General features: G+C 44.0%; 1 protein-coding gene across 2 annotated transcripts in view; it reads right to left on the reverse strand.

Moving 5' to 3' along the window:
- LOC138286427 (P2X purinoceptor 1-like) overlaps positions 1–26820 on the reverse strand; it is a 495243-nt gene that overhangs the window by 365407 nt on the left and 103016 nt on the right. For both annotated transcript variants that reach the window (XM_069226684.1, XM_069226685.1), the window contains exon 2: positions 1377–1524. In XM_069226684.1, coding sequence (XP_069082785.1) covers positions 1377–1524 — 148 coding nt within the window. The remainder of the gene's footprint in view (positions 1–1376; positions 1525–26820) is intronic.

Here is a 26820-nt window from a genome sequence, read left to right on the forward strand (position 1 = left end):
CTGGGACAAATCCTTTCTATTCCCAATGACCTAAGCGTCCAATACTCAGAGAGGCCCTCCCTATCATGGGACACCCATGGAAACTGGGCACTATTAAATACCTGGGGGCCCAAATCTATCACACCTAGACCGATTTAGTAGATGGCAATGTAGGTCAGGCGATTCGTCGCATGCTACCATGTTGGATTTGTCTATCGCTGTCTCCAATGGAAAGGGTGGCTATATCCAAAATCTTAATACTTCCTCGACTCCTTTATTTCTTTGCAGCCATCCAATGACGCGGAAGAGGTCTTTCGTTAAAGACCTGCAAAGATAGTCTCTGCACTAGTGTGAGGCGATGGTAGAACCCGTGTTGCACTTGACAGGTTCTATGCCCCATCAGCAAGAAAGGGTCTGGGTGGCCCTAATTATAAGCTATATTATCCTGAAGCACATCTACAATGGCTGATGCGTGTAGAGGTGTTGAGGGACCTAGACGGAGACTCACTATTACATAGGTTACGAGGCAATGCCTCACTCTGCAAATTAACCCGTTCTTGGCCTCTTTTTGTAATGGCAGGTCCATCACTGCGTTTGGTGCCTTCTTTGCTTTAACAATACTTAATACTTGTTGGTGTTTACCAGATCAAGCCAAGTACACTTAGCTTCACATGTCCAGGCTTAGACCTCCTCTTTAAAAATCACCTTTGTAAAGTGTATTGGTTCAATTGAAGCAATTGAAGACTACAAATTCCAGAACATATTGATTTATCACTTTAGGCCCAGCGTCAAAAACAGGGTGTTCGTGTAATTGGAGCAAAGGAACAACAAACTGACGTATTTTTGTGTTACTGCTTTCAAACAAACTATTTGTGTCTTGTATTTGGCAACAAGACTGAAAAAAAACATCAGACTCTACACACATAACCTTGGATTTCTTGACTGTGCTAAACTTAAATTCGCTGGTTATATCTTAATTCCATATTTCTGGTTTTAAACAAGTTAAATGAGCTTAAAGTATTGTATTCGGCATTCAGGAGTTATTTATTTTTCCTTCCAAACAATAACTCCCAACCACTCCCAGACACTAAATGATTGTAAAGGAGCAGGGATGTAACACACAGAACCATACTTTGAAGGAGGATGTTACCAGTGGCCATAAACTTGGATCACACAGGCATCACAAAAAGTGCCTGTTGGTGTCTCCCACCAAACTTCACTTTGTTTCTGCCAGCTGGCATAGACCACCAACAAAATCAACAGAACTCGAATTAGAATGTGAGAAATGTATACTCCATGTTATAAGCATAACATCATTGGCTCTGTTAATTAGACAGAAAAGAAATACAAGCAATGTCTTAGACAGCGCTGGGTGCTTTAGCCTCTGTTCTTCTTACCTGAGTGGGGAACACATAGTCAGCATCATCCAGGAGCTGTGGACCCAGATTGTGGACATCGATAAGTGCTATACCTTTCAGCTTTATATTCACCGAACTGATGAGGTCAGATTTACATTGGTAACCTTTTTCATAAATGAACACCCATCTAGAACAAAAACACAAACACGTGTTATCACATTACCTGCCCACACATATAGGATGCTGTATACTCCACGAGCATTTTTTGTGCAAGGTTATTTGTGACCAAAAACCTAGAACCCATTTCAGAAGTCGGATTCTGCCTAATACATTTATATGGGCTTAACTGGTAGATTATGAATGGCAATGAACTAGATTTCACGTAGGACCGACTTCACAAAGACAGGAGTAATAGATTTCCCTGAATACTCAGATGCATTCAACTTCCACATTTAGAAATCCACATGCAAATATCCCACAAATGTGCATTGGAATATATAGAGCCATATTTACAAGAAAGTGGTGCCTCAGCTTTGATGCACCACTTTTCTTGTGCCCCCCCCCCCAACAACACCATGGGGGTCATTCAGAACTTGGCGGACGGCGGAGGCCGTCCGCAAAGGTACCGCCGACAAATGACTGCACCGCGGTCAAAAGACCGCGGCGGCCATTCAAACATTTCCGCTGGGCCGGCGGGCGCTCTCCAAAAGAGCGCCCGCCGGCCCAGCGGAAATGCCCCTGCAACGAGGACGCCGGCTCAGAATTGAGCCGGCGTAGTTGCAGGGGTGCGACGGGTGCAGTTGCACCCGTCGCGTATTTCAGTGTCTGCAAAGCAGACACTGAAATACTTTGTGGGGCCCTCTTACGGGGGCCCCTGCAGTGCCCATGCCATTGGCATGGGCACTGCAGGGGCCCCCAGGGGCCCCGCGGCACCCCCTACCGCCATCCTGTTCAAGGCGGGTTTCCCGCCATGAACAGGATGGCGGTAGGGGGTGTCTGAATCCCCATGGCGGCGGAGCGCGCTCCGCCGCCATGGAGGATTCAATGGGGCAGCGGTAAACCGGCTGGAGACCGCCGGTTTACCCTTTCTGACCGCGGCTGAACCGCCGCGGTCAGAATGCCCTTGGGAGCACCGCCAGCCTGTTGGCGGTGCTCCCGTGGTCGGTGACCCTGGCGGTCACCGGCCGCCAGGGTCAGAATGACCCCCCATGTGTGCTTTGTAATTGCAATATGGTGCACTATGGCGCATGTTAGGATAATAGCATCAAAGATTTGTGACGCTATTGTGGTACTTTGCAGGATTACCACCACAAATTTTGGCGCTAGTCCTGCAAAGTAGAGGAAGGCCCGTTGAAAGTAATGGCCATATCTTTTTAACACCTGCCTTAGGCAGGCGTTAAAAATGACGCTAAAAATGATTTCACTGTGCCATTTTTACAGGCCTCTCTGCGTGGGAACACCCCACCTTGCATACATTACGCCTGGCCAGGCATAATGTGTTGCAAAGGATTACAAAGTGGTTCAATGCATGCATTGCACCACTTCGTAAATATGGCAAAGGAGAATGGCCTCCTTAACTCCACATTAGCTTTAAAAAATGACGCTAATGTGGTGGTAAGACGAGCTAGGGACTTGCCAATCTGCCCTGTCAAATTACCCTGTGAACTTGCGTTGTTACTCCACAGAAAAGGTATTTTCACCAGGAAGGGCTCTCCCTCTACCCATCCTTCTTAAATATGTGAATTGCTGGTTCTCCAGTGAAAGCACACATAAAACTGCCCCTGTGAGGAGTAACTGTATGTGTATTTCCAGAATAGGATGGACCCACAAAATCTCACAAACACATTTGTAAATGCCATATTGGTGAGTGGAATTCAGCTTTCACAAGTGGACATTCCACATTTAGAATCCTACAAATCCTGATTTGGAGGTCACATTTGGCAATTCGCATGTGCAAAGTGAACATTTTGTGCACTGCATCTCTGTTGACCTTGGGTGTGTAAACTGCTTTGTGAGTCGGCATTCAAATATGTACAACTTACCACTGAGGAAATTAATAAAGGAGGCATCACTCTAAATGTACCTTAACGTACTGTCACAGTTTTGCGATCAGCTTTAACCCTTCACCTACAAACCCTGATGACAAACTCACTTAAGTACCCTGCAGAAAGCTGTTATAGTCACGTTTTAAAGTATGTGCAGTTTTGTGTAGTTAGTTATTTACTTTGAGTCTTCTACACTGATGGTCAGTTTTAACACTGCGATATCCAATATCTACAAGATTTACTAATCAAATTTCACCTTTCATGTGCATATAAGTGTCACCTTTTTTACTTATCACTGCACTTCTTTGGAGCAAACATTTAATGTCATAGAGTGCTATATCTCTGTGTTAATCTTGATCTTGTGAACTCTGCAGATAAGTTCTTAGACATTCAACACAACACTAAGGGCCATATGTACGAACACATTTTCCCATAGACGCAGAATGGGCCAAACTGCTTGCTACATCTGTCCCTAATGCCGAACTTGCACCAGACTAAACCCCGCCGCTGTGCTGGGGGACTCTGAACCCCACATATCACCGCACCAAGAGTGTATTAATCTCAGGGCGAAAGAGCCTTACTAACTTCAGCACTCTAATGTGCACTGACATCCCCCGTGGCGTGGGCCACTGCCACTGTGCTGAGGGAAATCTAAGCTCCAGAGATCACCGCACCAAGAGTGAACTATAGTTAGGGAGGAGGAGCCTCCCCTCTATAAAGTGCATTGACATCTCCCACTGCGCGGGATGCATGCAGGCGACGTCCTGGAAAAGCCTGAGCCAAGGATGGGCCCATCCATGCCCATCGTAGCCCGGAAGAGGACAGGCTAGGTCATCCCTCTTTCATTGGATAGCTGTCATTTGTCTTCCGCCAAGAAATGGGTATGCGTAAACACATCTCATTAGATCCTGGACTCTTAGAGCCAAATTTACAAGGCCCTAGCGCCACACTAGCATCATTTTGTTTACGCTAATGTGGCATTAAGGAGGCATTTCTGCTTCACCATATTTACAAAGTGGAGCAATGCATGTATTGCACCACTTTGTAACCCCTTGCACCACATCACGCATGCACCAGGCATAATGTATGCAAGGGGGGCATTTCCACGCAAGAAGGAAAAATGGATGCAGTGAAATTTACAACATTTTACTGCACCATTTTTACTGTCATATTTAACGCCTTCCTAGGGCGGACGTTAAAATGACATGCACCTTACTTTCAATGGGCCTCCCTTTACTTTGCAGGATTAGTCCTACAATTTGTGGTGCTAATCCTTCAAAGTACCACAGTAGCATAAAAAATCTTTGAAGCTATTGTCCTAACATGTGCCATGGTGCACAGTATTGTAAAAATGGCGCACACATGGTGTCGTCAGTGGGGCACAGGGTGGGTGCAAGAAAAGTAGCGCATCAAAGCTGATGCACCACTTTCTTGTAAATATGGCCATTAGTGTTAGCCCCTCCTCCAAAGGACAAGGTCTCAAATGGTGCCTCCAAAAACCTGATTCTTTCTTTTTTGACAACAGCAGTGGGGGTAATTAATGATGAAATATGCACAGTCGAAGAAATACTGGACATCCATCCTACCGCCCTTCATCCTGATGTTGTGTCTCTGAACTGTCTTGCTATTACAAGCACCATTAATAAGGGAAAGGATGCTGAGACTCAGCCAGGAGAGACCACTAAAGTGATCACATTCGCAGACGTCCATCAGCCAGAGACTTTAAGTAAGAACTCGCCCCTCGAAAGCAGTACCCTGCATGTAAGAGCAAGAGAAAGCCTGATATGGCCCTGCTTTTTCAAGAGCTGTATCAATGGGAGACATAGAATTATCTCCTAGTGTAAAGGGCTCTGGGCCTAAAGTTTTAAAACAATGTATTCATGGTGATCATTTTGACAAGATTGTCTCCAAGGTCCAACCAATGATAGAGGCCATGTTTGACAAATGTATGACAAAGTTGGAGGCTATTAAATGCAGCTTAAATAACTTTTGCTCTGTAAGGAGAACATCCCTTTCATGGGTTCTGTGAGCACTGTTGTCACTGGGGTGGGGCCAGTGCGGTTGTAAACTGAGGCACAAGGAGAACCTGTTCAGAGACACCCCCCCAGTTTGCCTAACGATGGATTACCACCACCATCTAATCATATACCCAGGTCAGAAAGGCGAGAGACCCACCGGCTTAACCCACTAATCCTGTCAAGGCCAGTTGCACCCACAGACGTTTGAGTGGTTCCAGGGCTTTCACTGCACAGGAGTCAATAATGGGGGGAACAGGCGTTATGAGCCCTAAAGATGGTTTAGCACACCCATGAGTTGTTCTGTGCCTCCCTCCTACTACAGCCCCTTATGTGGTGGTTTTGACTGGGGTCCCCACATTGGAACATGAGGTAAAGAGGGCTATCCAAGTTTGAGAAATAAGGTCAGCCACTGATTAACACAACTAGGCGATGAAGGAAGAGTCCTGACAAATGGGATCATTATGGCTTGGAGGGTGGATTGGGTTGGACCAACTCCAGAGACCATCCAGGGGGATTTGCATTGTTGTAAAGTTTAATTGTTCCAGGGCTGCTCAAATGGTCCTGAATTTATCAGGAAGGTCTATCTATAAACCTACATTAAGCCTTATCCTCTGGGTTACTTTTACCATCCACTGGCAGCCCAATGTTACCCACGTGGCAGTGACTGCAATGTGGGCACTGGATGTGGTGACCTGAAGGAGGCCGATGGCGGAGATTTTGTTATACCCACTTACAATCGATTTGAGGCTTTGGGAGCAGATTTGCTAGACTGACTGTATAATTGTAATCATGTATGGGTACATGACAATAGGGGCAGGGAACAAGTTAATGTCAACAGGGACTCAGACCAGTCAAAAGACATGGGGGCTATGCAGATTGGAGCACTTCCCATCATAATGGAGGGTGACACCCTCACTTTGCCTAATATCCTTGATGATCCCATGAACACAAGGGACCCTAACGCTGGTCAGCTCAAGTGAGCTTCCTGGAATGTGCAGGCACAATTAACATAAGAAATGACCGTACCGGTTATCAAACTTGAGAACATTTACAATAAGTCTACAGGAGACATGGGAAGTAGAAGAATCCTTTTTTCTGGAGGGTTGCAAATCATACTTCATCCCCACTATGCCATCACTAAGGGGCCATCCAAGGGGACCACTGTTGATTTTTGTTTCTCTGTCCTTGAATTGTAGCATCAAGGAATGGGTAACAAGCTCCCCAAACATACTGGCAATCCTTATCAATTTCCCTGTAGTAGGTAACATTGTTCTAATAAATGTTTACAACCCCACCTCATGCCCCACAATCTGGTACACTCTTTCCACTCTCAGGGATCAGTTGTCTCATATTGAAACCTGTAATAATATAGGAGCTGCATTTATTCTAAATGGGGATTTCAATATACATGTGCGCCTAAGCTGCCTACAATATCATACTTTATGCAACCATGAGAGCTGTGGCAACGTTATTCACATGGAACACACACAAGCTGCTCCTTTCTAAATTACCTCCTTGTGGAATTCAATTTGAAGTGTGTTATGACCGGCAATCGTAATGGCATGAGGGCAGTTTCCCTTCTACATTTTCTGGCAGAGGGCAATTTTATACAATAGACTACATCTTTGCATCAGCCTTCGAGCAGATTTTTTTGGAACACTTTTGAGTAAACGCCTCTGGTTTTAGGGACCATAAAAGCATTGATATTAACACTACTGATATATTTGAATGGGTCCCAGACAGGGGTAGGTCATTTCATGCAGGTGAAATTGTGGCTGATCTGGGCAGAAGATTAAAGTGGGCTAAGGTTATCCCTCGTGGTGACCAAAAGGGCAGACTTTATAACTTGTTTGGAGGGTTTCTGCACAGACACCACCTTTTTAAATGCATTCACGGAGATAGGGAAGCAAATTGAAGCAAAGTTATCGCTCTCCTACAAACCAACAAAGAGTAGCGCCCTATGTTGGTTCAATGAAGACTGTTTGAGAGCCAATAAATGGTTAGTAAATGCCGTTAAAGCTGTGCCCAAGGATTGCCACCTAATTGCACGCAGATGAACTGGGAATAAGAAGGCGCTACGAATGAGGAAAACAATAGTGAGAGAGGAAGATTGGGATGAGCTGATTGAGGAAGCATCTGGGGCTAACATCTGCTTATTCTTGGAGGTGGTAAATCACTCTCTATTTAATGATGAAGAGGACCTTACTATTTTATGTCATATCCTCCCTGAAAAATGGATAGACCATTCTGAAGACGTTTATAATGCCCCACTCAGTGGGGGTCAATGTGAGTCTGCTCCATTGTCCACCTCCCAATGTAACTTAACTTTTCATGTTCCAGGTTCATGGTGTCAGTCCTTCATCATCCCTATTTATAAAAAGGGCTTCATAGATTTACCCAGTTGTGATAGGCCTATCTCTCTGATAAATTCAGTTGCCAAGATCATAAGCAGGGTAATCCTAGAGAGAGTAATCTCATGGACAGAGGAGTGTTCTATTCTCTCAGATTTGCAGTTTGGGTTTCGCCTGGTCCTATGCCCTTGTGATCAGTATCTACATCTTTTCTTGTTGATTAACAAGTACACTGTTTATCACATTTATGGACCAGTCCTTGGCATTTTACAGGGTGGACAGATTTAAACTATGGCCTATTCTATTGGACCTTGGGATGGACAGAGAAATTGTCTCTTTCCTTGGTGAGCTGCATAGGTACGTTTGCAGTTGTCAGGTGTAATGTGGATGGGTCTTGTATCAGAGCTTTTTTCCTGAAGTGAAGAGTAAGACAGGGATGCATACTAGCTCCAATTTTATTTACTTTGTATGTGAACAACATTGGGGCCAGGTTATTAGACAAGCAGGTGAATTGCCCATGAGTTGGTAATCTTTTGATTCCTGCATTGTTATATGCGGATGATACATTCATGCTCACGAAAACCACCTTGGGCCTCCAAACATTGCTTGAAGGCTTTACTAACTATGTGGACAACCTTGACTTGTCCACTAATCATGGTAAGTACCCTGTAATGGTTCTGGGCACAAGGGGGATCAAATCTAGATCCTTTCTGGTACAGGACCACAAGCTATCCAAGATTAAAACTTTCAGCTATTTAGGGGTGGATTTTGATAACCGCTCCTCATGGGACCCGCTAAGAAAGTCAAAACGTCAGCCTTTGTCTTGTTCCATACGGGCCATTTTCTAATTTTCCTCAAGAATTAACAGTAAGCCCTGTGGTTGCTCTGATAAAAATATACAGAGCTAAATCTGTCACCGTAGTGGCAGTGATATTTGGGCTATACAGATACCTCTCAGCTCCAAGTGGAGAAGAAAGCTTCAGGAGATGTTTCCTGGCGGCTCCGCGTCCACCCTTGCATTTATGGTTCATAAGGAGTTGGGTCTGTCCTACCGCTCGGACTCTATTGCATTGCATCCCCTGCTCAAATGGCTCTCTATTTGGACATGTCCTGACAGCCACTTTAACAGGGAGATAATTGTAGACTGTATGATGGTCCATTGGAGCAGGCCAATTAAATGACTATTGCACATAAGGGATACTTTTGCTAGATTGGGAAGAGAGACTTTGTTTGACTCACAATGAATATTATGAAGGCTGACATTTCCTGGACATAGAAGATCTTTTTACTATGGAGGGAGGCAATGAGAGAGGGTCGGGAACTCAAGAAAACTTCGGTGCGTGCCCATGCACAGACATTAACAGCGCATACCATTGAACCCTGTCTGCTTAGCATACATAATGGGCACCATCAATTTCTTTTCACTAGATTTTGTTATTGGCCCTACCCTGGCTTACTAAGGGGAGTAGACAGATTAGTGCTTGTGCTTGTTACAATTTCTCTGCCCAGGATCTTGCCCAACTTTATTTTTTTTGTGTTTTTTATGATGTTCCCTGCAAGATTGTTCTGTTGCCTCTGTTGAAATCCTTAAATTTTGGTCAGGTTAAGCCTGTCCTTCGATTTCCTTAGTTACTTCCAGACACCCGAGTAACCTTTGCTGTTTCCTGTTTTTTTAGCAGCATCTCTGAAGCTGAGAAAGAAGTATTAGGAGGGGAATGGATGGGAATTTGTAGACCTAGGGCTCATCTCTCTAGTGTCCCTCTGGAAATGCGTTCTACAGATGGAGGGCCAACATAGCATAGTGAATCTGCTTTATGAGGATTTTGTTCTGATCTGTCATTTCTCCATTGTGGATACATTGTGAGTTGCATTTTATTTGATTGAACTATTCTCTTTAATATGTCAAACACTTGAATGGTGCATTGACCACTAATATAATATTAGTTTTAAGGGGCATGGATCATGGGGTGTGGGAGAATCGAAGTATGACATTTGATGGTTAATGAACTGTGTGAAATATATTTTTACATTTTTTATTGATTGTGTGAAATACTCTTTCTTTAAATTTTTTATGATTGTATTTTATTGTACAATGTGTTGTTTATACTGTGTACATTTATGGTCCTATTGAAGTCCAAATAAAGTTTGGTTGTCTTGACAACAGACTACCTTCAAAATTCAAATAAAGATAACGTATTCTCAATCTATATGTTTAAGCTGATAAATATCAACATCACACTCTTTGCATCTCTATTTCAATTTATAAAGGTGCTATAAACCATTCCAGGATCACCTCCCCTCCATCATTGCTAGCAACAAAATGTTGACTGTGGCCTGGTCACTAGAAAATTAGACTGAGAACCCCATGACTTCCCCAGTGAGATTCCACCCTTCCACAGTGTTCTTGATTTTTTAATCATTTCGTCCCCTTTTTCCTTCTTCTCCAGACACGTTCATCCTGCCTTCATAACTGGGTTTGTAAATGCACAATACATCAGGCCCTATAAACTATCTTGCAATAGCTAACAGAGGCATTATATAAGAAGTACAATTTGAGGAGATTACATTAAATGATTACTATTTATTATGAGTCAGATTTTAGCCCATTCTGAAACATCCCAGACAGAAGGCATCCAATTGAAGAGTCTGGGTTGCTTGCTGAGTCAATCTAGTATCATGTTATTCAACTTGCGTGAACCATATAGGTACACTGGGAAAGTTTCAGAGAAATCGGCAGACCGTGTTGGTTGCATTGATAGGTCAAATAGACTTGAGAAAGGCTGAAATCTGCTCCGAGGGCAAAGAAAGCACAGATGAGCTGTCATGGGTCCATTTATGCCATAGAATTAGAAACAAACAGAAGGAGCTAAATTATGACCTTAGACTTTGTCATTTCTGCCCAGTACATCATCATACATCCTCTAATGTTCTCCTTGAATACACATGCTCTCTCTGCATGCATTCACATTCGTGATGTACTAGCAAAAGCCAAGCTTTACTTCCTGTGCCACACAGGCCATATGTCTGATGATGATTGAGCCTAAATCCAGGTTACAAAAAACAGTGTTAACCAGTTAAAACACATTTTCTTCTTATAGATATCAAAAAAACAATTTAAAAATTGAGCATAGATGTTACATAAAATGGATTGAAATACATTTTTCTCTTAACATCCTGAGCGATAATCATCAACAGCATTGATTGTCCCTGCAGTCACTAGGAAGGTGCCTGCCATCTCCTTAATAGCAAAGTCATAAGTGGGTTTTTCTTAATTGCCTGGTCACTTGACAATGATATGTATTTCTCTACTGGCTCAAGAGCTAGGCTTTTGGTACAGTAAGAAGCAGTGTTTTGTGTTATGGTGTAGTGTGGCGTGGTATGGCAGCTGTGTCCTCCTATGGACTGTCTGCCTTCCTAAGCGTGCTGCAGAGAGAAGGAAAGGATGAATGAGATTTTACTTCTCATGCTGCCCTTAGATGGACATCATGGATTGCTAGGTCATTGTTTGATTTCCCCACTGCAATACTACATGGTACTTGGCAAAATCTGTACATCTGCAGCACACAGAGGTCGATGCCCCCATATAGCCTCACATGGATAGCAAATTACATTGACCCATGGTTTTTACTTCTTGATTGATGGAGTAGTTGTTTGCTAGACCTATTATAAATTATTTTAAACTGAATGAGTGGGCGTTTGCTCCACCCAGCAAATACCAACAGTATGAGGAGAGAACCTCTCTTCCTCAGACTATTGATTGTTTGGTGTATCATTCGACCTCCTATGGAGTGCTTGCATTGCAATCTTTACAAATGACTATTTTACATCTGAAAAGTATAGTGAATCATCACACATAGAATTCTTTATCTATTAGATGCAGTGTAGACAGAAATCAATGCTTTGTTTTTTCACTTTGCTAATGCTTGTCATTGATTAGGTTTACATCAAAGTAAAGATGTTTTCACTTTAAATGGTAAAAATGGAGAGGATAGTCTAGATTGACCATGAATCAACAATAGAACCATCACTCCACATTTATTATCTGCATGCTACAGAGTACATATCCAGCGCTGGCTAAAGATTGGCTAACATCTGGTTATATTAGACAGCTGGCATGTGTAGTATTCCTGCACAGAGAGGCCATTTCTATGCTTTGCTGTAGTCAAGTGGCTCTGCTGTGTATAGAGCTGGTCTTATGCATAGGTGATTATCCTTGCTGTATGTTTACGTTCCATTAATGACTTTAAAATAGGTTTCATAAAGTACTTCACTTGAGCCAACGCTAGCAGTAGGAAATATGACCCAGGGCCACATTCAGCAGGGATTTTCAACCGCCAAGAGCAAATACCTGCAGAGTGGGACTGAACAGATTCCCGCACATAACAGACAGAATGACTTTTCTAATACAACAGCTTAGCCTAATTCAGTAAAGCCAAACTCAAAATGTTGAGCTAATAAACAATATGCTTCCTCCGCTTCCAATAATGTCATAGTATGGATCTTGCTCTTCCCCCAGCCTACATTAATAGCAAAATCCTGAAAAGGGGCAGTCTCACTGACATTGACTTCTTAAAGCAAGGGTTCAGCCAGCAACAGAATCTTCCACTGTAGTTCCAGATATTATTTATAATGTTTGGTGCTGTCCTGTGAGAAATCTCATTGACCAGGGGCACTCTTGAAAATTGAGATTTGAATACCATACGTTTGGTTGCCCCTCTACACATTATAGAAGTAACATGACAATGCAATTGATATCATATACTCTGTGTGCCTTAACCTTATCAATGTAAGGTGAAACATAAAAATCTATAATTGAAGGTGCATTCACTGTTGAAATTAGAGTTTTCATTGAAATGTATGAGTTTTAATGTTTAGCTTTAACATGAAAATTGCAGATCTCATTCAAATTTACACGTACTTTGAAATGCTGCATTTATTGAAAAGTCCATCACATTTATTCTGATATTATGCTTGTAATTATAATTGAGCTTTTAAAAGTGTAAATTAACCATGCTTTACTAAGTTAGTATGAGTAGGACTTCATTTTTGTATTTTCTGTTCTTTGCATGTTTTTCTTTAGCAGTTGCACATGCTTATTTTCCTAGTTGGTGTAAGGAGTATTGTGTATTAGAGATAGAAAATCTTGAAAAAAAAGATCTTGGCCCAGAGTAGATGTTTTGACGAGCAGAAGAAGTCTCCTATTCTTTGCCTACCTAAAGAAAAGAAACTCAAGGCTAACCTAGTTGTTATTGTGCCGTGGGATGGGACAATCACTCCATGTTGAGAGTGTGCTCAGTAAGAAGAAGAAATAATTGGGTTTCTGATGGCTTGTTCAGAAGATACAGATGCTCCTGGAACTTTTCACTTTAAGTTACTGTTCACATTGTTAGACTTGCGGCATATTCCTTAAGACTTTGAAAAGTACAGACCTCTCAGACCTTTAGCCCTTACAGGTCATAGCTTCATGGTAGCACTGGATTCTTTATTTCTGGAGACTTTCTGGAGACTTCTACTGCAGTCTTTGTGATGCTGACACCTTACTTGCTCTACCCCCAAATCCTTGAGACCCTATCCTGTTTAGCTTAGACCTAACTAGATGTCTTTAATTTTGTTCTTGTTGAGGAGAAATCCAAATTTGTTTGAGGAATATCAATTCCTCTTTCTTAGTTTCTGTATTGCTGTGACTGTAATTTCTATACGTCTTATGCTAGGAGATTGAACATTTTCTGGCATTTCAGCCTGCTGATTCTGATCCCGTATCTTTACAACCTAATTTTGATATGCTCATATTTTAGAGTGATTACTAATTAGGAATAAATCTACTAAACTTCAATATTGATTCCTGGTCTTTTTTGTTTGGCCAAAGTGGCTGCACGATAAAACATGTAAAGTTGCTGCTAACTCCCTTACCTCCCAGGAAACTGGAAGGTTCATTGTATTGAGACCACCAACCTCTTCCATATGCACCCCTTCAAGATAAGCCACTTACTGCTGAGAAGAAGTACTCTCAGTCTCAAGTATGGGAGGCATGCTAGCTATATGATCGGTGGTTTGTTTTAAATGGGAACTTTTTATTAGGTCAGGCTTGACAGCACAGCTGTCTATAGGACTTACTGTTAATGATTTTTAACAAATACTTAGTATGCTTTGGCTCCACTCAGACGAGTATTATCCTCTTACCTCATTACATTGGTTGTTTAGTATATGATTCCTTCTCTTAAGGAGGGCTTTCATTGCAATGCCTGAAGGATTATCATACATCTAAACGTATGCTGAATCATCAAACATCAAATTCTTTATAGCAGAAATGCTTTATATACAGAAAGCATTCATTTTAATTTGTTTCTCACCACAGCATATTTTTTACCTCAATTAGCAATCAAAACAGGCGCCAGGCATATTGAATTTCTATGGCACATTTTCATTGCTAGACCTTTGCCTTTTTAAAAATAGTTGTTTTGAAGACTGTCAGCATGCAGAGGGCATCAGTGGCAAATATGTTTGCCATGGACAAGCCTAACATTTCTGTACTGTGTAACTTGAATTGTACTTGTAGAGATTTTTTTTATTTCTATAATGGAGATTTTGCAAGGCATAAAAGACTGGGATTTGGGAAGAGAAGAAGAGAAAACATTTAGTAAGTACTTGTATCAATTGACACCTGTAGTCATCATCCCAAGCAACACCGGCATCCATTCAAATCACACGCACTTTGACCTTCTTGTTCATATGACAATGATATAAAGTCTTTTGACATCAACTAAAGTGCCTTTTTGCAGCCTTTGCCTAGAATAAAGCCACAAGAAAAGCGTACAAATATCCTACAATAAATAGAGCTCAAAGCAACACAAAGCAAAAAAAATGTCATGCATCAGACTCCTAAAGATGGAGTATATGGGTCCATCTTAAACAACCTTCTGCAGCTGTGCTAAGTTTACCAATCCATGTGTTTTTGTCTGTATTCTGGAATTTGCTGTTCATTTATCCCAATATAAAACAAGTAGTGCAAGTCCAAAATGTAAGGACAAATTTGGACTGTAGCAGCTGGTTACACATGGATCTGGGGAGTTTAGCACCTGTCCTGGCGACCCTAAATGATTCTTCTGCCATCAGATACAATGCTAAAGAATGCTTAGTCAGGAGATCCCTGCATGTTCCTGTGGAACTGATGAAAGTAGATGGTGCAGAAAATGTCCATCTTTGTTAAACACTCAGGAGATAGCTAATTAGGCATTTAGGGGCCAACTGAGTCTTCTGGCAAGCCCATCATTATTTATAACCATTAGGAATCTGTCTGTGATCAATTCTCCAGGTCTCGAAGATTGCATAGGAACAATTTTGCTTGCCACGTAACAGGCTGACAGAACCCCATTCCACCTGATACACCTGTCTCATTGACTGTGACATCCTGTTCCCAAAGTCTCTCTCACTACACCAGTCACCTTCCCAATCACAACTTTCTAGCAGCACACTTGGGGAAAACGATTCCTTTAAAACTCAGCTTCCCTGAAGATTGGTTACAAAGCTACAGCTAATAATTCCTGTTAAAAACATGGGTATATTTCACTGGCCTACTGTTCTTCAAACTTTATAGCATCTTTCTTGGTGTCCACGATACCATTCGTTTTTTTTTTCCTCCCTGCCAGTCCCAGGAAGTAAGGCAAAATATTAAGGTTACTCAGATCTGGTATTGGTTGCTGATTTGTGATAGCACTGCCCCACCAGAACTTTGGGCACCAACACTCATTCTTTTACAAATTTAGCACTGAAAACTTGCATCCCTCATAACCTCCTATTTTGTGAAAAGGAAACCTTGCCATTATTTGAAAGCACAGAGTTCCAGAAAATGTTCACAAAGGACAAAGAAAAGGAAGATTTTATGTTAGTAGCATTTAAGCTTTCCTTTTATAAAATACCTCCTACAGTGAGTTTAGAATAATGTATATGTTCTTACAGCAATAAATATTAGAACACAATTGAACAGGTCCTTCTTCTGACACTGACGCTATCTTTGGAAGCATTTCAATTTGAAACACTGCACTGGTCATACCCTTGCAATCTAACAATACCTAATTTATGTCATCTATTAATACCGCCAGCCAGTGCAAGAATTCACATACTCCCCTTTCTCACTAAATATCAGACAGAACTCCTGTTTGTTAATTCTACCACGTGCAAACTGGAGTAAATGCATGACATGGTTTCCTTAAGAGCGCAATAGTAGCCCCAACACCTAACACTAACCAAAAAAAAAAAAAATTAGACAGAAGGATCCAGCCCCCACCTAAACGGCCACATGACTGTAACCTTTTCCCATGATGAGCATCTGGTGGGAGGACTTTCTTCAAGCTCATGATACATACAAAAAAAGATTTTCTTCCTGATATTTTTCTAGAAACTAGCTCAACCGTTCCTGCAACTCCCAAATACTGACTGGCATCTTTAAATCCTCTCATACATGCTTTGTCACACTTATTTCATGCTTTTGTTTATCAGATTGTATGACCATTGTCTGTTGAGCATGGCATGATGTCATTTGGCAAAGGAATGCCTCTGTAACGTGGTACCTTTCACAAAACAAGCATTTGCAATGCCATGGGTCTCGCGTTTGCTCGAGTTAGAGCTATTAGAGTTGCAAATTCCTAACTGGACTTTTCTTGCCACATGAATAAAGAATGAAAAGTAAAACAGTTGACAGAAGAAAGTCAATTCAAAGCGCAATGGCACCCATGAGCGCGAGAGTTATTGGCTCACTGTGTGAATGTCTAGAAAGGATTGCGGCTGGGATGTTAGGCAAACTGAAATCATAGGAGGGGCCATCACACCCTGTAACAGGAGGAAGTGTGATGTAGTGTGATGGCCAACAAAAATGTTCACTTAGTGAAATTGCCTGGGAGAGAACTCAGCACACAAAGGAGGGACGTTTCACAAAATGCACCAATAAAAATGAAGTATTTAAGACAAACATAACAAAGAATGAATAGCAAGAGTGAGCATGGTTAAAAGCCAACAGAGAGATTACAACAGACCGGAGCGCTTGCGTGCTCAACCCTAAACATACATATTGCTTTTTTTTAAAGTCACTATTTTTAGGTTTATAAATCTTATTGTACTATCATACGGCAGAACGGGATCTTCCCTGTCTTTCTGCATCTGACACCATACTAGCACAGGCATATTGACTTTATGAGCAAGGCTGCATGTGTCAAGAGTTTTTTGTACTTTGAGAAGTTTGAATTGAAAGTGAATTTGCAGGACACATTGTAGCGGATAAAGAGTGAATGGTTGTATTTGCAACAGAAGGCGAAAACATGTCAGAAGTCAAGTGTAGACTTAAGCTGGAAAAACAGACCCTTGCATACCTCCATAGGAAAAGAATGAAAGTAAATTTGGCAAGATTGATAACTTACCATAACAATGTTAGTGTAAAAGAGTGTATCTCAAACACTGTTAATATTAAGGAACTCTGCAAGGTTACAAAGATGCGTGAGTGATACTGTGAATTACATGCAGATGAGCAGATGTGCTATTACTTTGCAAGCAACAACTGCAGTGCCATAGGCAGCAAAGAAATGTCTGATGTATCACAAGAATATTAAACGCAAATAAAAAGCTAATAGAATTAACTAGTTATTTCTTTTGTTGTTAGCAAACCTTACATGCTATAGATAGAGTTCTGAAGAAGCAGGTAAGGCCCTCATTTTAACATTGGCAGTAATAACCACCTTTCACCGCGGTGACTGCCTCCACCCTACCACTGCGGGGGCGTCCATCCGTCTGCCAGATTATGAGCACTGCCTGACTTCCGCCACTATAAGGGCAGATATCCGGCAGTGTTCATACTGGAGGACGGTGGTGACCTGGCGCTGCTACCACCTGCACCACCCTGCCAGTAGAATGCAGCCAGCCCTATTTTGAGCTGAAATAAGGGCTGGCGGTGTTCTGCTGGCGGGGTGCTGCTGGCCGTAGCAGCGCCCTTTCCCGTTCCCTGCTGGATGACCTCCTCGCCCAAGGTAAGTCGGGCATCCAACAGGGATGGGGGTGGGAGGGGTGTTGTGTGTGTCTGAGTGTGTGAGTGCGTGTGCGAGTGCGTGTGTTAATGCGTCTGTGTGTGTTGTGTTGTATGCGTGGTTGTATGCGAGTGGGTGAATGCATGTCAGAATGGTGAAGTGAGTGTGTGTCTGCATCTCCGTGTGTCTATGTGTAAGAATGTGTGTGAGTATGTCTGGACGAATGCATATGTGAACGCTTGTATGCAGTGAATGAGTGTATGCGTGTATGCATGGTGTGTGTCTGTGTGCCTTTATTGCGAGCAGGGGGGTGTATGCGTGTATCAGAGAGGGGTGGTTTTTGAATGGGGGGTGTTTGAATGGAGGGGTGTGGGGGGTGTTTGAATGGAGGTGGAGTTTTGGATGGTGGGGGGTGGTGGTGTCAGGTGAGTGTTGGCGGTGGAGGAGCAGCATACCAGTGATATGGAAAGAATTCCCTATCACCGGTATGCCCTACCACCATGGTTTTCGTGGCGTTGCTAACACCACGAAAACCATGGCGGTAGGCCGGCTCATGATGCTGCCGGCGGTACACTGTGGGCCGCCGGGTCAGAGACTGACATCTCTGGCCCAGCGGCTCATACCGCCATGTCGGTATGAGTGGAGAAGTGGTCTATTTACCGCTAGGCTGGCAGGCAGAAAAATGTTTCCGCCTGCCGACCTAGTCGGAAACACTTAATAACTCTGGCGGGGAGGTCACCGCGTAGGCGACTGCCACCGTGTTGAGAGTATGGTGGGCAGAGTTTTCCGTCCGCCAAGCTCATAATGACCCCCTAAGTCACCAAGAAGGAAATGTCAAAATATTTTTTGTCCATCAAAAAATCTTACAAAAAATATTACTTCTGTCACAAGTCTAAGAACCCAAATTTAAGTTCAAACAACCATGCATAATAATAACATCCTCATCTGAATACAAGTATAATACATGGGAGCTTGCAATCCTTTTATAAAAGCCAGTCTTTCCTTTTCTTATTACAGGTGGCCTGTGACGTGCATGGTTACCTGTAATAAAAAAATGTTGTAGTCACTCAACTTTGATTTGTGATGACAGTTAAGTTCTGACATCACAATGCCTGCTGCCAGAGCCAGCAATTGAGAAGAAAAGCAGGTCACAGAATATTATCAAAGCTATATCTTAAACACCTGAAACCTGGCCTTTCCTTCTTCTGCTCTGTTTTTCCCTGTGAACCATGATAAGCAGAAAGGGGAGATCTATAGCAACGTGTTTATGTTTTTCCAAACTTTAGGTAATTATAGGAAAGACAGCATCTCTCTGCAGGTTTCTATACATGCTGAACAAAAGTGTTTTACGTGACTTGTATTTAACTGGTTCTAATAACTTCTTGCACAAATATCTAACTACTTTTTGACGTGTTTCATTCTGCAATAAAGATTCTAACTTTATTCTTCATACTTACACCCTATCTCTTTCATATGAAACAGCACCACACCAAGGATATAAGTGGTTTGTGGGAAGGGGTATGATAAAAATATTTATTATAAGGATTATAAGGAGTAAAGCACACCTTGCTGTAAAATATAATGATATTGCAAGTCAGCTCAGAGTTCCATTACCTCCTAAAGGAACTCAGCATTTGGCTTTGTTCCTCTATATGGTCATGGAAGTCTGAAGTGACTTTCAATATCCTTATAATGTACGGAAGAGGTACTTTATCCGATATACATTATCAAACTTTAGAGCTCAAATGAGCCGAAAAACATGTGCTATAGGTTTCAGTTTGAGAACTGATTTATTGGGTTTTACAAAGAGCTGGGTAGATCTGCAGTCAAGGGTTTGGGTGTAACATGGCTGAGTCTGCTAATAAAGGTGTCAACAGATGTCATGGGTCCTAACTGAAGCCATCAAGCCTAGTCTTCAAGTCAACAAGTGTAAATAAAGTAAACTGACAGAGTAGGTGTGATTATCAAATCACCTGCTATTATCGTCAAAGGTGATTTTATGTTACACTGGGCATTCAAAACGTGAGGTCACTGCTACCCTATGATTTTAGTGAAATTATATCTGTCCATTGTCTTCACTTTGAAGGAGACATCACCATTTTTATTAGAATTCCTGCTTCGTTACTTTTATTGAGTGCATCCCTTTGTATTTCAATGGACTGCTGTTAACTTTCTCGGCATTTGTAGTGCGCATACTCCAAAACCATGTTTCAAGTCAAAGCACTATTTTGCATTTCCATTTTCAAAGTATTGCTATACAAATGCTGGTAATCTAGCATTTACGAAAGCATAACATTCAAGAGAATGGTACCATCTAACACGTCTAATTTCTTTGACATTCCACAAGATCATTTCTATGAATCATAATGGATTCAATGGCTTTCTCTTCTCATTATCTTCCAAGAATGGATTACACCTGTGCCAATCTACTCTACAGTTCTCGGAGGTCGTATCACAACACTACTAAAAAACTACTAGAAACTCATTTCCACCCAAATCAGGGATTAGAAGGAACTGGTAATCAGGCCCTAAAAATCCAAACACCACAGTTCTTGATACCTTTTATATGATTGAATGAAATTAAAAAAATAAAGTACAAATGTAGTACTACACATAAACATTTGCAATCCTGCAGACACCTTCTTCAGACTAGTGAAATAATTCTCTAGAGGATTCATTGCATCCTTGAGCCTCATTTTCTTACATGAAGAAAAAGCTAATGTTTGCACATACTCTGCTGTGAGCTCAGAAAAGAAACGGAAATACATCTGAGGTCCGGAACTATGAATGACACCTGGCCTGAGAGTTGAGAGACTTATCTTAGCTTTGTAGATCTATGGACTGCAACATAGCTTGTCACATGCTACATAAAAGAAAATGAAACACGTTTAAAGGAAAACAGCACATTTGATGGTTCTCTGTCATATACAAGTCTATTGCCTGAAATAAAGATTTTGTCTTAAATATTAACAAAAATATATTCACATTGGATGTAGACTTCCTATTATCAACTCAAATGGGACAATATTTTGTAGGCTACATTTAGGACACAATATTTATGCAAGGCAATATTTTGGTACTGCACCCATTTGCCCGATAGACCACATACATCTATATAGAGCATCACGTCACTGGGAGCCTCCGTAGGCAACAGACAACTCCAACTGTGAATTCTAATGTATTTCAATCAATCAATCAATCATAACATTTGTAAAGCGCACTATGTACCCGTCAGGGTTTCGAGGCGCTGGGGGGGGGGGGATGTTAGCGGTCGAAGAGCCAGGTCTTGAGGAGTCTCCTGAAGGCGAGGAGGTCCTAGGTCTGGCGCAGTGAGGTGGGGAGAGAGTTCCAGATCTTGGCGGCGAGGAAGGAGAAGGATCTGCCACCGGCGGTCTTGCGCTGGATCCTGGGGACGATGGCGAGGGCGAGATTGGCAGAGCGGAGTTGACGAGTGGGGGCGTAAAAGTTGAGTCTGGAGATGAGGTAGGTAGGTCCGGTGTTGTGTAGAGCCTTGTGAGCGTGGGTGAGGAGTTTAAAGGTGATCCTTTTGTCCACGGGGAGCCAGTGGAGGTCCTTCAGGTGAGGGGAGATGTGGCATCGGCGGGGTATGTCAAGGATCAGGCGGGCGGATGCATTTTGGATACGCTGGAGTCGTTTGATGTCTTTTGTTGGGATGCCTGTGTAGAGTGCGTTGCCGTAGTCAAGTCTGCTACTGACGAGGGCTTGGGTCACCGTCTTTCTGGTTCCTGTTGGGATCCACTTGAAAATTCTGCGGAGCATTCGAAGGGTGTTGAAGCAGGAAGAGGAGACGGCGCTGACCTGTTTGGACATGGTGAGGGCTGAGTCCAGGATGAAGCCGAGGTTTCTTGCGTGGCTGGCTGGGGTGGGTGGGGGTCCGAAACCGGTGGGCCACCAGGAGTTGTTCCAGGCCGAAGGGGTGCGCCCGAGGATGAGGACTTACGTCTTGTCGGAGTTGAGCTTCAGGCGGCTGTCGTTCATCCACTCGGCGATGGCTTTTAGTCCCTCGTGGAGGTTGGTTTTGGCGGTGAGTGGGTCTTTGGTCAGGGAGAGGACGAGCTGGGTGTCGTCGGCGTAGGAGATGATGCTGAGGTGATGTTGGCGGGCCAGTTTGGCGAGGGGGGTCATGTAGACGTTGAACAACGTAGGGCTGAGGGAGGATCCTTGGGGGACGCCGCAGATGAGGTTGGTGGCTTTGGAGCGGAAAGAGGAGAGTCGGACTCTCTGGGTTCTGTCGGTGAGGAAGGATGAGATCCAGTTGAGGGCTTTATCCTGGATGCCGGCTCCATGGAGGCGGGTCAGTAGGGTGCGGTGGCAGACTGTGTCAAAAGCGGCTGATAGGTCGAGGAGGATGAGGGCCGAGGTTTCGCCGTTGTCCATTTGGGTTCTGATGTCATCTGTGGCGGCGAGGAGAGCAGTCTCGGTGCTGTGGTTTCGTCTGAAACCGGATTGAGAGGGGTCTAGGATGGAGTTGTCTTCGAGGAAGTGGGCGAGCTGTGTGTTGACGATCTTCTCGATGACTTTTGCTGGAAAAGGGAGGAGAGAGATCGGTCGGAAGTTTTTGAGGTCGTTGGGGTCAGCCTTGGGTTTCTTGAGGAGGGGTTGGATTTCTGCGTGTTTCCAGCTGTCTGGGAAGGTGGCGGAGTCGAAGGAGAGGTTGATGATCTCGCGGAGTTTGGGGGCGATGATGGCGTTGGCTTTGTTGAACACGTGATGAGGGCATGGGTCCGTGGGGGAGCCTGAGTGGATGGTGTTCATGGTTGTTATTGTTTCGGTGTCGTCCACGTGGGTCCAGGCGGTGAGGCGGCAGGCGTCTGTGGAGATGTCAGGGGTGGGGTCTGGCGGCGGAGTGGCGTTGAAGCTGTTGTGGATGGTTGTGATTTTCTGGTGGAAGAAGGTGGAGAGGTCGTCGCAGAGTTTCTGGGAGGGCGGGATGTCGTTGGAGTTGGCGTTGGGGTTTGAGAGTTCCTTCACGATGCCGAAGAGTTCTTTGCAGTCGTGGGCGTTGTTGTTGATGCGTTCAGTGAAGTGGGCGCGCTTGGCGACTCGGATCCGTTGGTGGTGTTCACGGTTGGCGTTTTTGAGGGAGGCGAGGTTGTCGGGTGTGCGCTCTAAGATCCACTTCTTCTTGAGCTTCTGGCAGAGGCTTTTGGAGGCTGTCAGTTCGTCTGTGAACCAGGCTGGTTTTTTCTTTCCTTGGCTGGCGGTGGGTTTCTTGAGTGGGGCTAAGGTGTTGGCGCAGTCGAGGATCCATTGATGGAGGTTGATGGCGGCAGTGCTTGGGTCGGTTGAGCCGGGTGGAGGGTTTTTGACGAGGGTGCTGGTTAGTTGGTCTTGGGTGATTTTTCCCCAGCGGCGGTGAGGAGGTCGAGGGATGCGGTGGTCTTCGGTGATTTTCGTATAAGAGAAGTGGACGCAGTGATGGTCGGTCCAGTGGAGTTCGGAGGTGTGGCTGAAAGAGATGTGGTTGCTTGAGGTGAAGAGGGGGTCAAGAGTGTGTCCGGCGATGTGGGTGGGAGTGTTGACCAGTTGACGGAGTCCGAGGTTGAGGAGGTTGGAGGTCAGAGATGCGGTGTTGACGTCGTTGTTATTTTCCAGGTGGTAGTTTAGATCTCCCAGGAGGATGTAGTCTGGGGAAGCGAGGGCGTGGGTGCTCGTGAGGTCGGCGACGGTGTCGCTGAAGGGGGCTCTTGGTCCTGGAGGGCGGTATATGAGGGTTCCTCTGAGGGTCGTGTTGGGGTCCGTGTGGATCTGGAAGTGGAGGTGTTCGGCTGTCTTGAGGGTGTCGTCCGTGTGGGTGTGGATTTTGAGGGTAGATTTGTGGGCGATGGCTATTCCGCCGCCGATTCCGTTGGTTCGATCTCTTCTGGTGATTTTGTATCCCTCCGGTATGGCGATTGCGATGTCTGGGGCCGAGGAATCGTTCTACCAGGTTTCGGTCAGGAAGGCCACGTCAGGGGCGGTGGTGTCGAGTAAGTCCCAGAGTTCGATGGCGTGTTTTCGTGCGGAGCGTGTGTTGATGAGGATGCAGTTCAGGTGGTTGGTGTTGGGAGTTGTTGTTGTTGGCTTCGCCGTTCTGTCGCAGGAGAAGTTGCAGGTGCGGCAGGAGAAAGGTCCTTTTGTGTGCTTCGGGGTTGCAAGGAAGCACTCTGCGGAGGGGCCGGGGTTGAGTGCGCGGAGTTCGTTGGTTGAGTAGCGGACACGGGTGATGCGGGGGGTGTGAGGGCCAGGGGGGGTGGCGCTGGGCGCGGTCCAGGCGCGGACGGGCGCAGACGGGCTTGCCTCTGGCGTGCCTCCGGCGTGCCAGCGGCGCGCCCGCTGCGCGCGGACGCGCAGCGCCAGCCATTAAGAAGGGAGGGGGGAGGGAGGAGCAGCTGGGAGGCGGGAGGGAGCGGCGAATGGGGGCGCGAGGGGGGCGGGGCTGCAGGGAGGCAGCGGCAGGGATCGGAACGCTTGGGGGAGCGAACAAGGGGCAAAAGCACAAAAAACGAGCAAAATTAAAGGCAATCACAATAGAAAAACACACAGTATGAAATACAGTAATGGCACAGTACACGATCGGGGAGACAGCAATCAGGGGGGCACAACGGGGGCAGAAGCGCCGGCGGCGAGGCGCAGAAAAATCGGAAAAACAATCAGAAAAACAACTTACAGGACGTCGGAAGCGGCACACGGGTCAAGTGGAGCTAGGCAGAGCCCACTAGACACCAGGGATGAGGCGCAGGAGGATGCCTGCGGGTGGAGGAGGGCCTCGAACACGCAAACAGCAGCGTGGTCGGGGGACAGAGGCAGGAGGCAGCAGGTTGGTGCTGCGGTCGTGGGGGGCGAGCTCAGGACCTGAAACAGGTCCTATTTGATTCTATTTCATTATTTATAAACTCGCTAAAAATGTATAATGTTATCCACTACCTGGCCTCTGCATGCCACCAGTACCCAAAGTGCAACAGAATGAGAAAAGGTAATATGGTTCTATTATTTTCCCGAAATGACAGGAAGTGCTCTTTTGATTTCAGATTCAGTGGTCAATCAAAAACTGAGCTTTTGCTACACCGAGTGACCCTTGGTCCAAAGTAGATCTGTTGAACCATAGAACCATTCACAGACCTTTAGATCTAGAGGTGAGTTCATGGCCAACTAGTGGTGTGTAATTAAATGTTTTAGATACAAAGTGCTATTAAACCAGAGAGCCTACTGTATTACACAAGTAATCTTTCAATGGGCCTGCTTTACCACAGGATGTCAGTATATATTTCCAAGGATCTTGGGAAGGTCACACACTGCACGCAATAACTAGAACCTTTCCTGCTCATCTTTGTCACATTTTGCCGCTTTGGTCTGTCTTCCCTAGGTGTACCTTTTTCTTTTTTTTAGATCTCTATTGACAATGCAGCTGTCTTTAAGACCTCTTGCTACAAATTCTTTAAAGTATACATCAAGTGGGCTTTGTCTCAGTTTATAGGAATATTTCCCTCTTACTTTATACTACTGATTGGTAGGTGTATCGTTCCACCTTTTAGGAAGTGCTTCCCTGTGAATATGAGTGACTATTTCACTCTGGAAAAGTACACTTTATCATATTATTTGTCAAAATCAATTATCTAGTACATAGATTTGACACAGAACACAATCTATCCTTGCTACTTTTCCCCAGCATTGACTAAGCTCATAGGTCTGACTTTAATGCATTACACAACGTTTTTGTAAATAATGCATGTAAACAGCTTTTGTGTATGCCTTTTTCAGGTATTAGCACGTAAAAGGCAAACCTTTGGGTATGCCAATAATTCTTTATTTGTGACTTTTTACTACTGTACCCCTGATCCATCTTGCCGTGGGAAATGGAGGATCCATTGATGCAGGCAGTATGCCAGAAATGAAGATTAGGTTGGCTCATTAGGCCATCACCACGGTTTTGCCCAATTAATTTTTAGTCTTCCCTACCCGATTGTCAGAAATCAGCAGTGAAAGGGGAGTTTGAGGCCTGTAGTAAGAAGATGATGGAGGCAGTGTTCTTTCAGACTGTTCCGGACCAGCCTTTGGAGGCTGGGCACAGGGATATTGAGAGGCACTAATCTTAAGATGCAGGACTTCCAGGTCAAGACAGGCAACAGTACAATTTAAACACAAGCTAGGCAAATGGACTCTGCCCATCAACCGTCCGCGTTGCATTAGCTCTGTGTGTGCCCTACAGTTCATTCCATGCCTTGTTCCTTACCTCTGTTATTTTCCCCCTACTTGGTTCCCTTGCTTTTCCTGACATTTGCCTGTTTACGTGACTTTGGCTCTTGGACTTCAATTTAACTTTGTTGCCTTCCTGTGTTCTCTTCGTCCTCTTCCCTTCCCCTTGCGCAGTTTTCTTGGCTTGCTTAGCTGTGGTCTTACCAACTTTCTCGAGTACAGCTTAAGCACACCATTGGTCACCATCTTAAAGCATGTAAATGGTCATAGCATTCTAACATCTTAGCAAGTTCCTTTCCTTAGCAGGAGATTAAATGAAAGGAAAAGATGGATTTATAGAGTGCACAGAAAAAAAAGCCTCAAAGTGTTAGCAAATTCTAACCTTTGGATACCAAAACCTTCAACAGAGTAAAGATAACATACTAGAGGAAAGCAAAACTGAGGTCATTCCGAAAAAGCCAGGTTTACAACTGTTTCAGAAATAAACTCGATCAGAGGAAGTCCTTAGAGACCAACTTGTCCTCTGTGAACTCTGTAGATGAACTATCCCATCTCTTGGGTTGGAACATAGTGGTTTATATGAGACCAGACGATGCAGAGTGCACATTTTCCCTAGGAACATAGAGGGAAAATATCCCCTGCAAACTCACAGGGTCATGCTTAAAAACTGCTTTGTGAAAATGCAATATAATTTTAAGTTGATTCCTCTTTTCTAAAGGTAACCACTGCAAATCCTTTAGCCTGTGGCCTGCAGAGCAATGTCTGGGAATATTCAATAGAAGCCTGGTTGGAACATCTTGTATAATCTGTAGCCTACAAACATGCTTTTTTGCATTCCCCAGGTACAGTTCATTGGAGTAATA

This window comes from Pleurodeles waltl, chromosome 3_2, assembly GCF_031143425.1.
Source record: "Pleurodeles waltl isolate 20211129_DDA chromosome 3_2, aPleWal1.hap1.20221129, whole genome shotgun sequence".
Lineage (NCBI taxonomy): Eukaryota > Metazoa > Chordata > Amphibia > Caudata > Salamandridae > Pleurodeles > Pleurodeles waltl.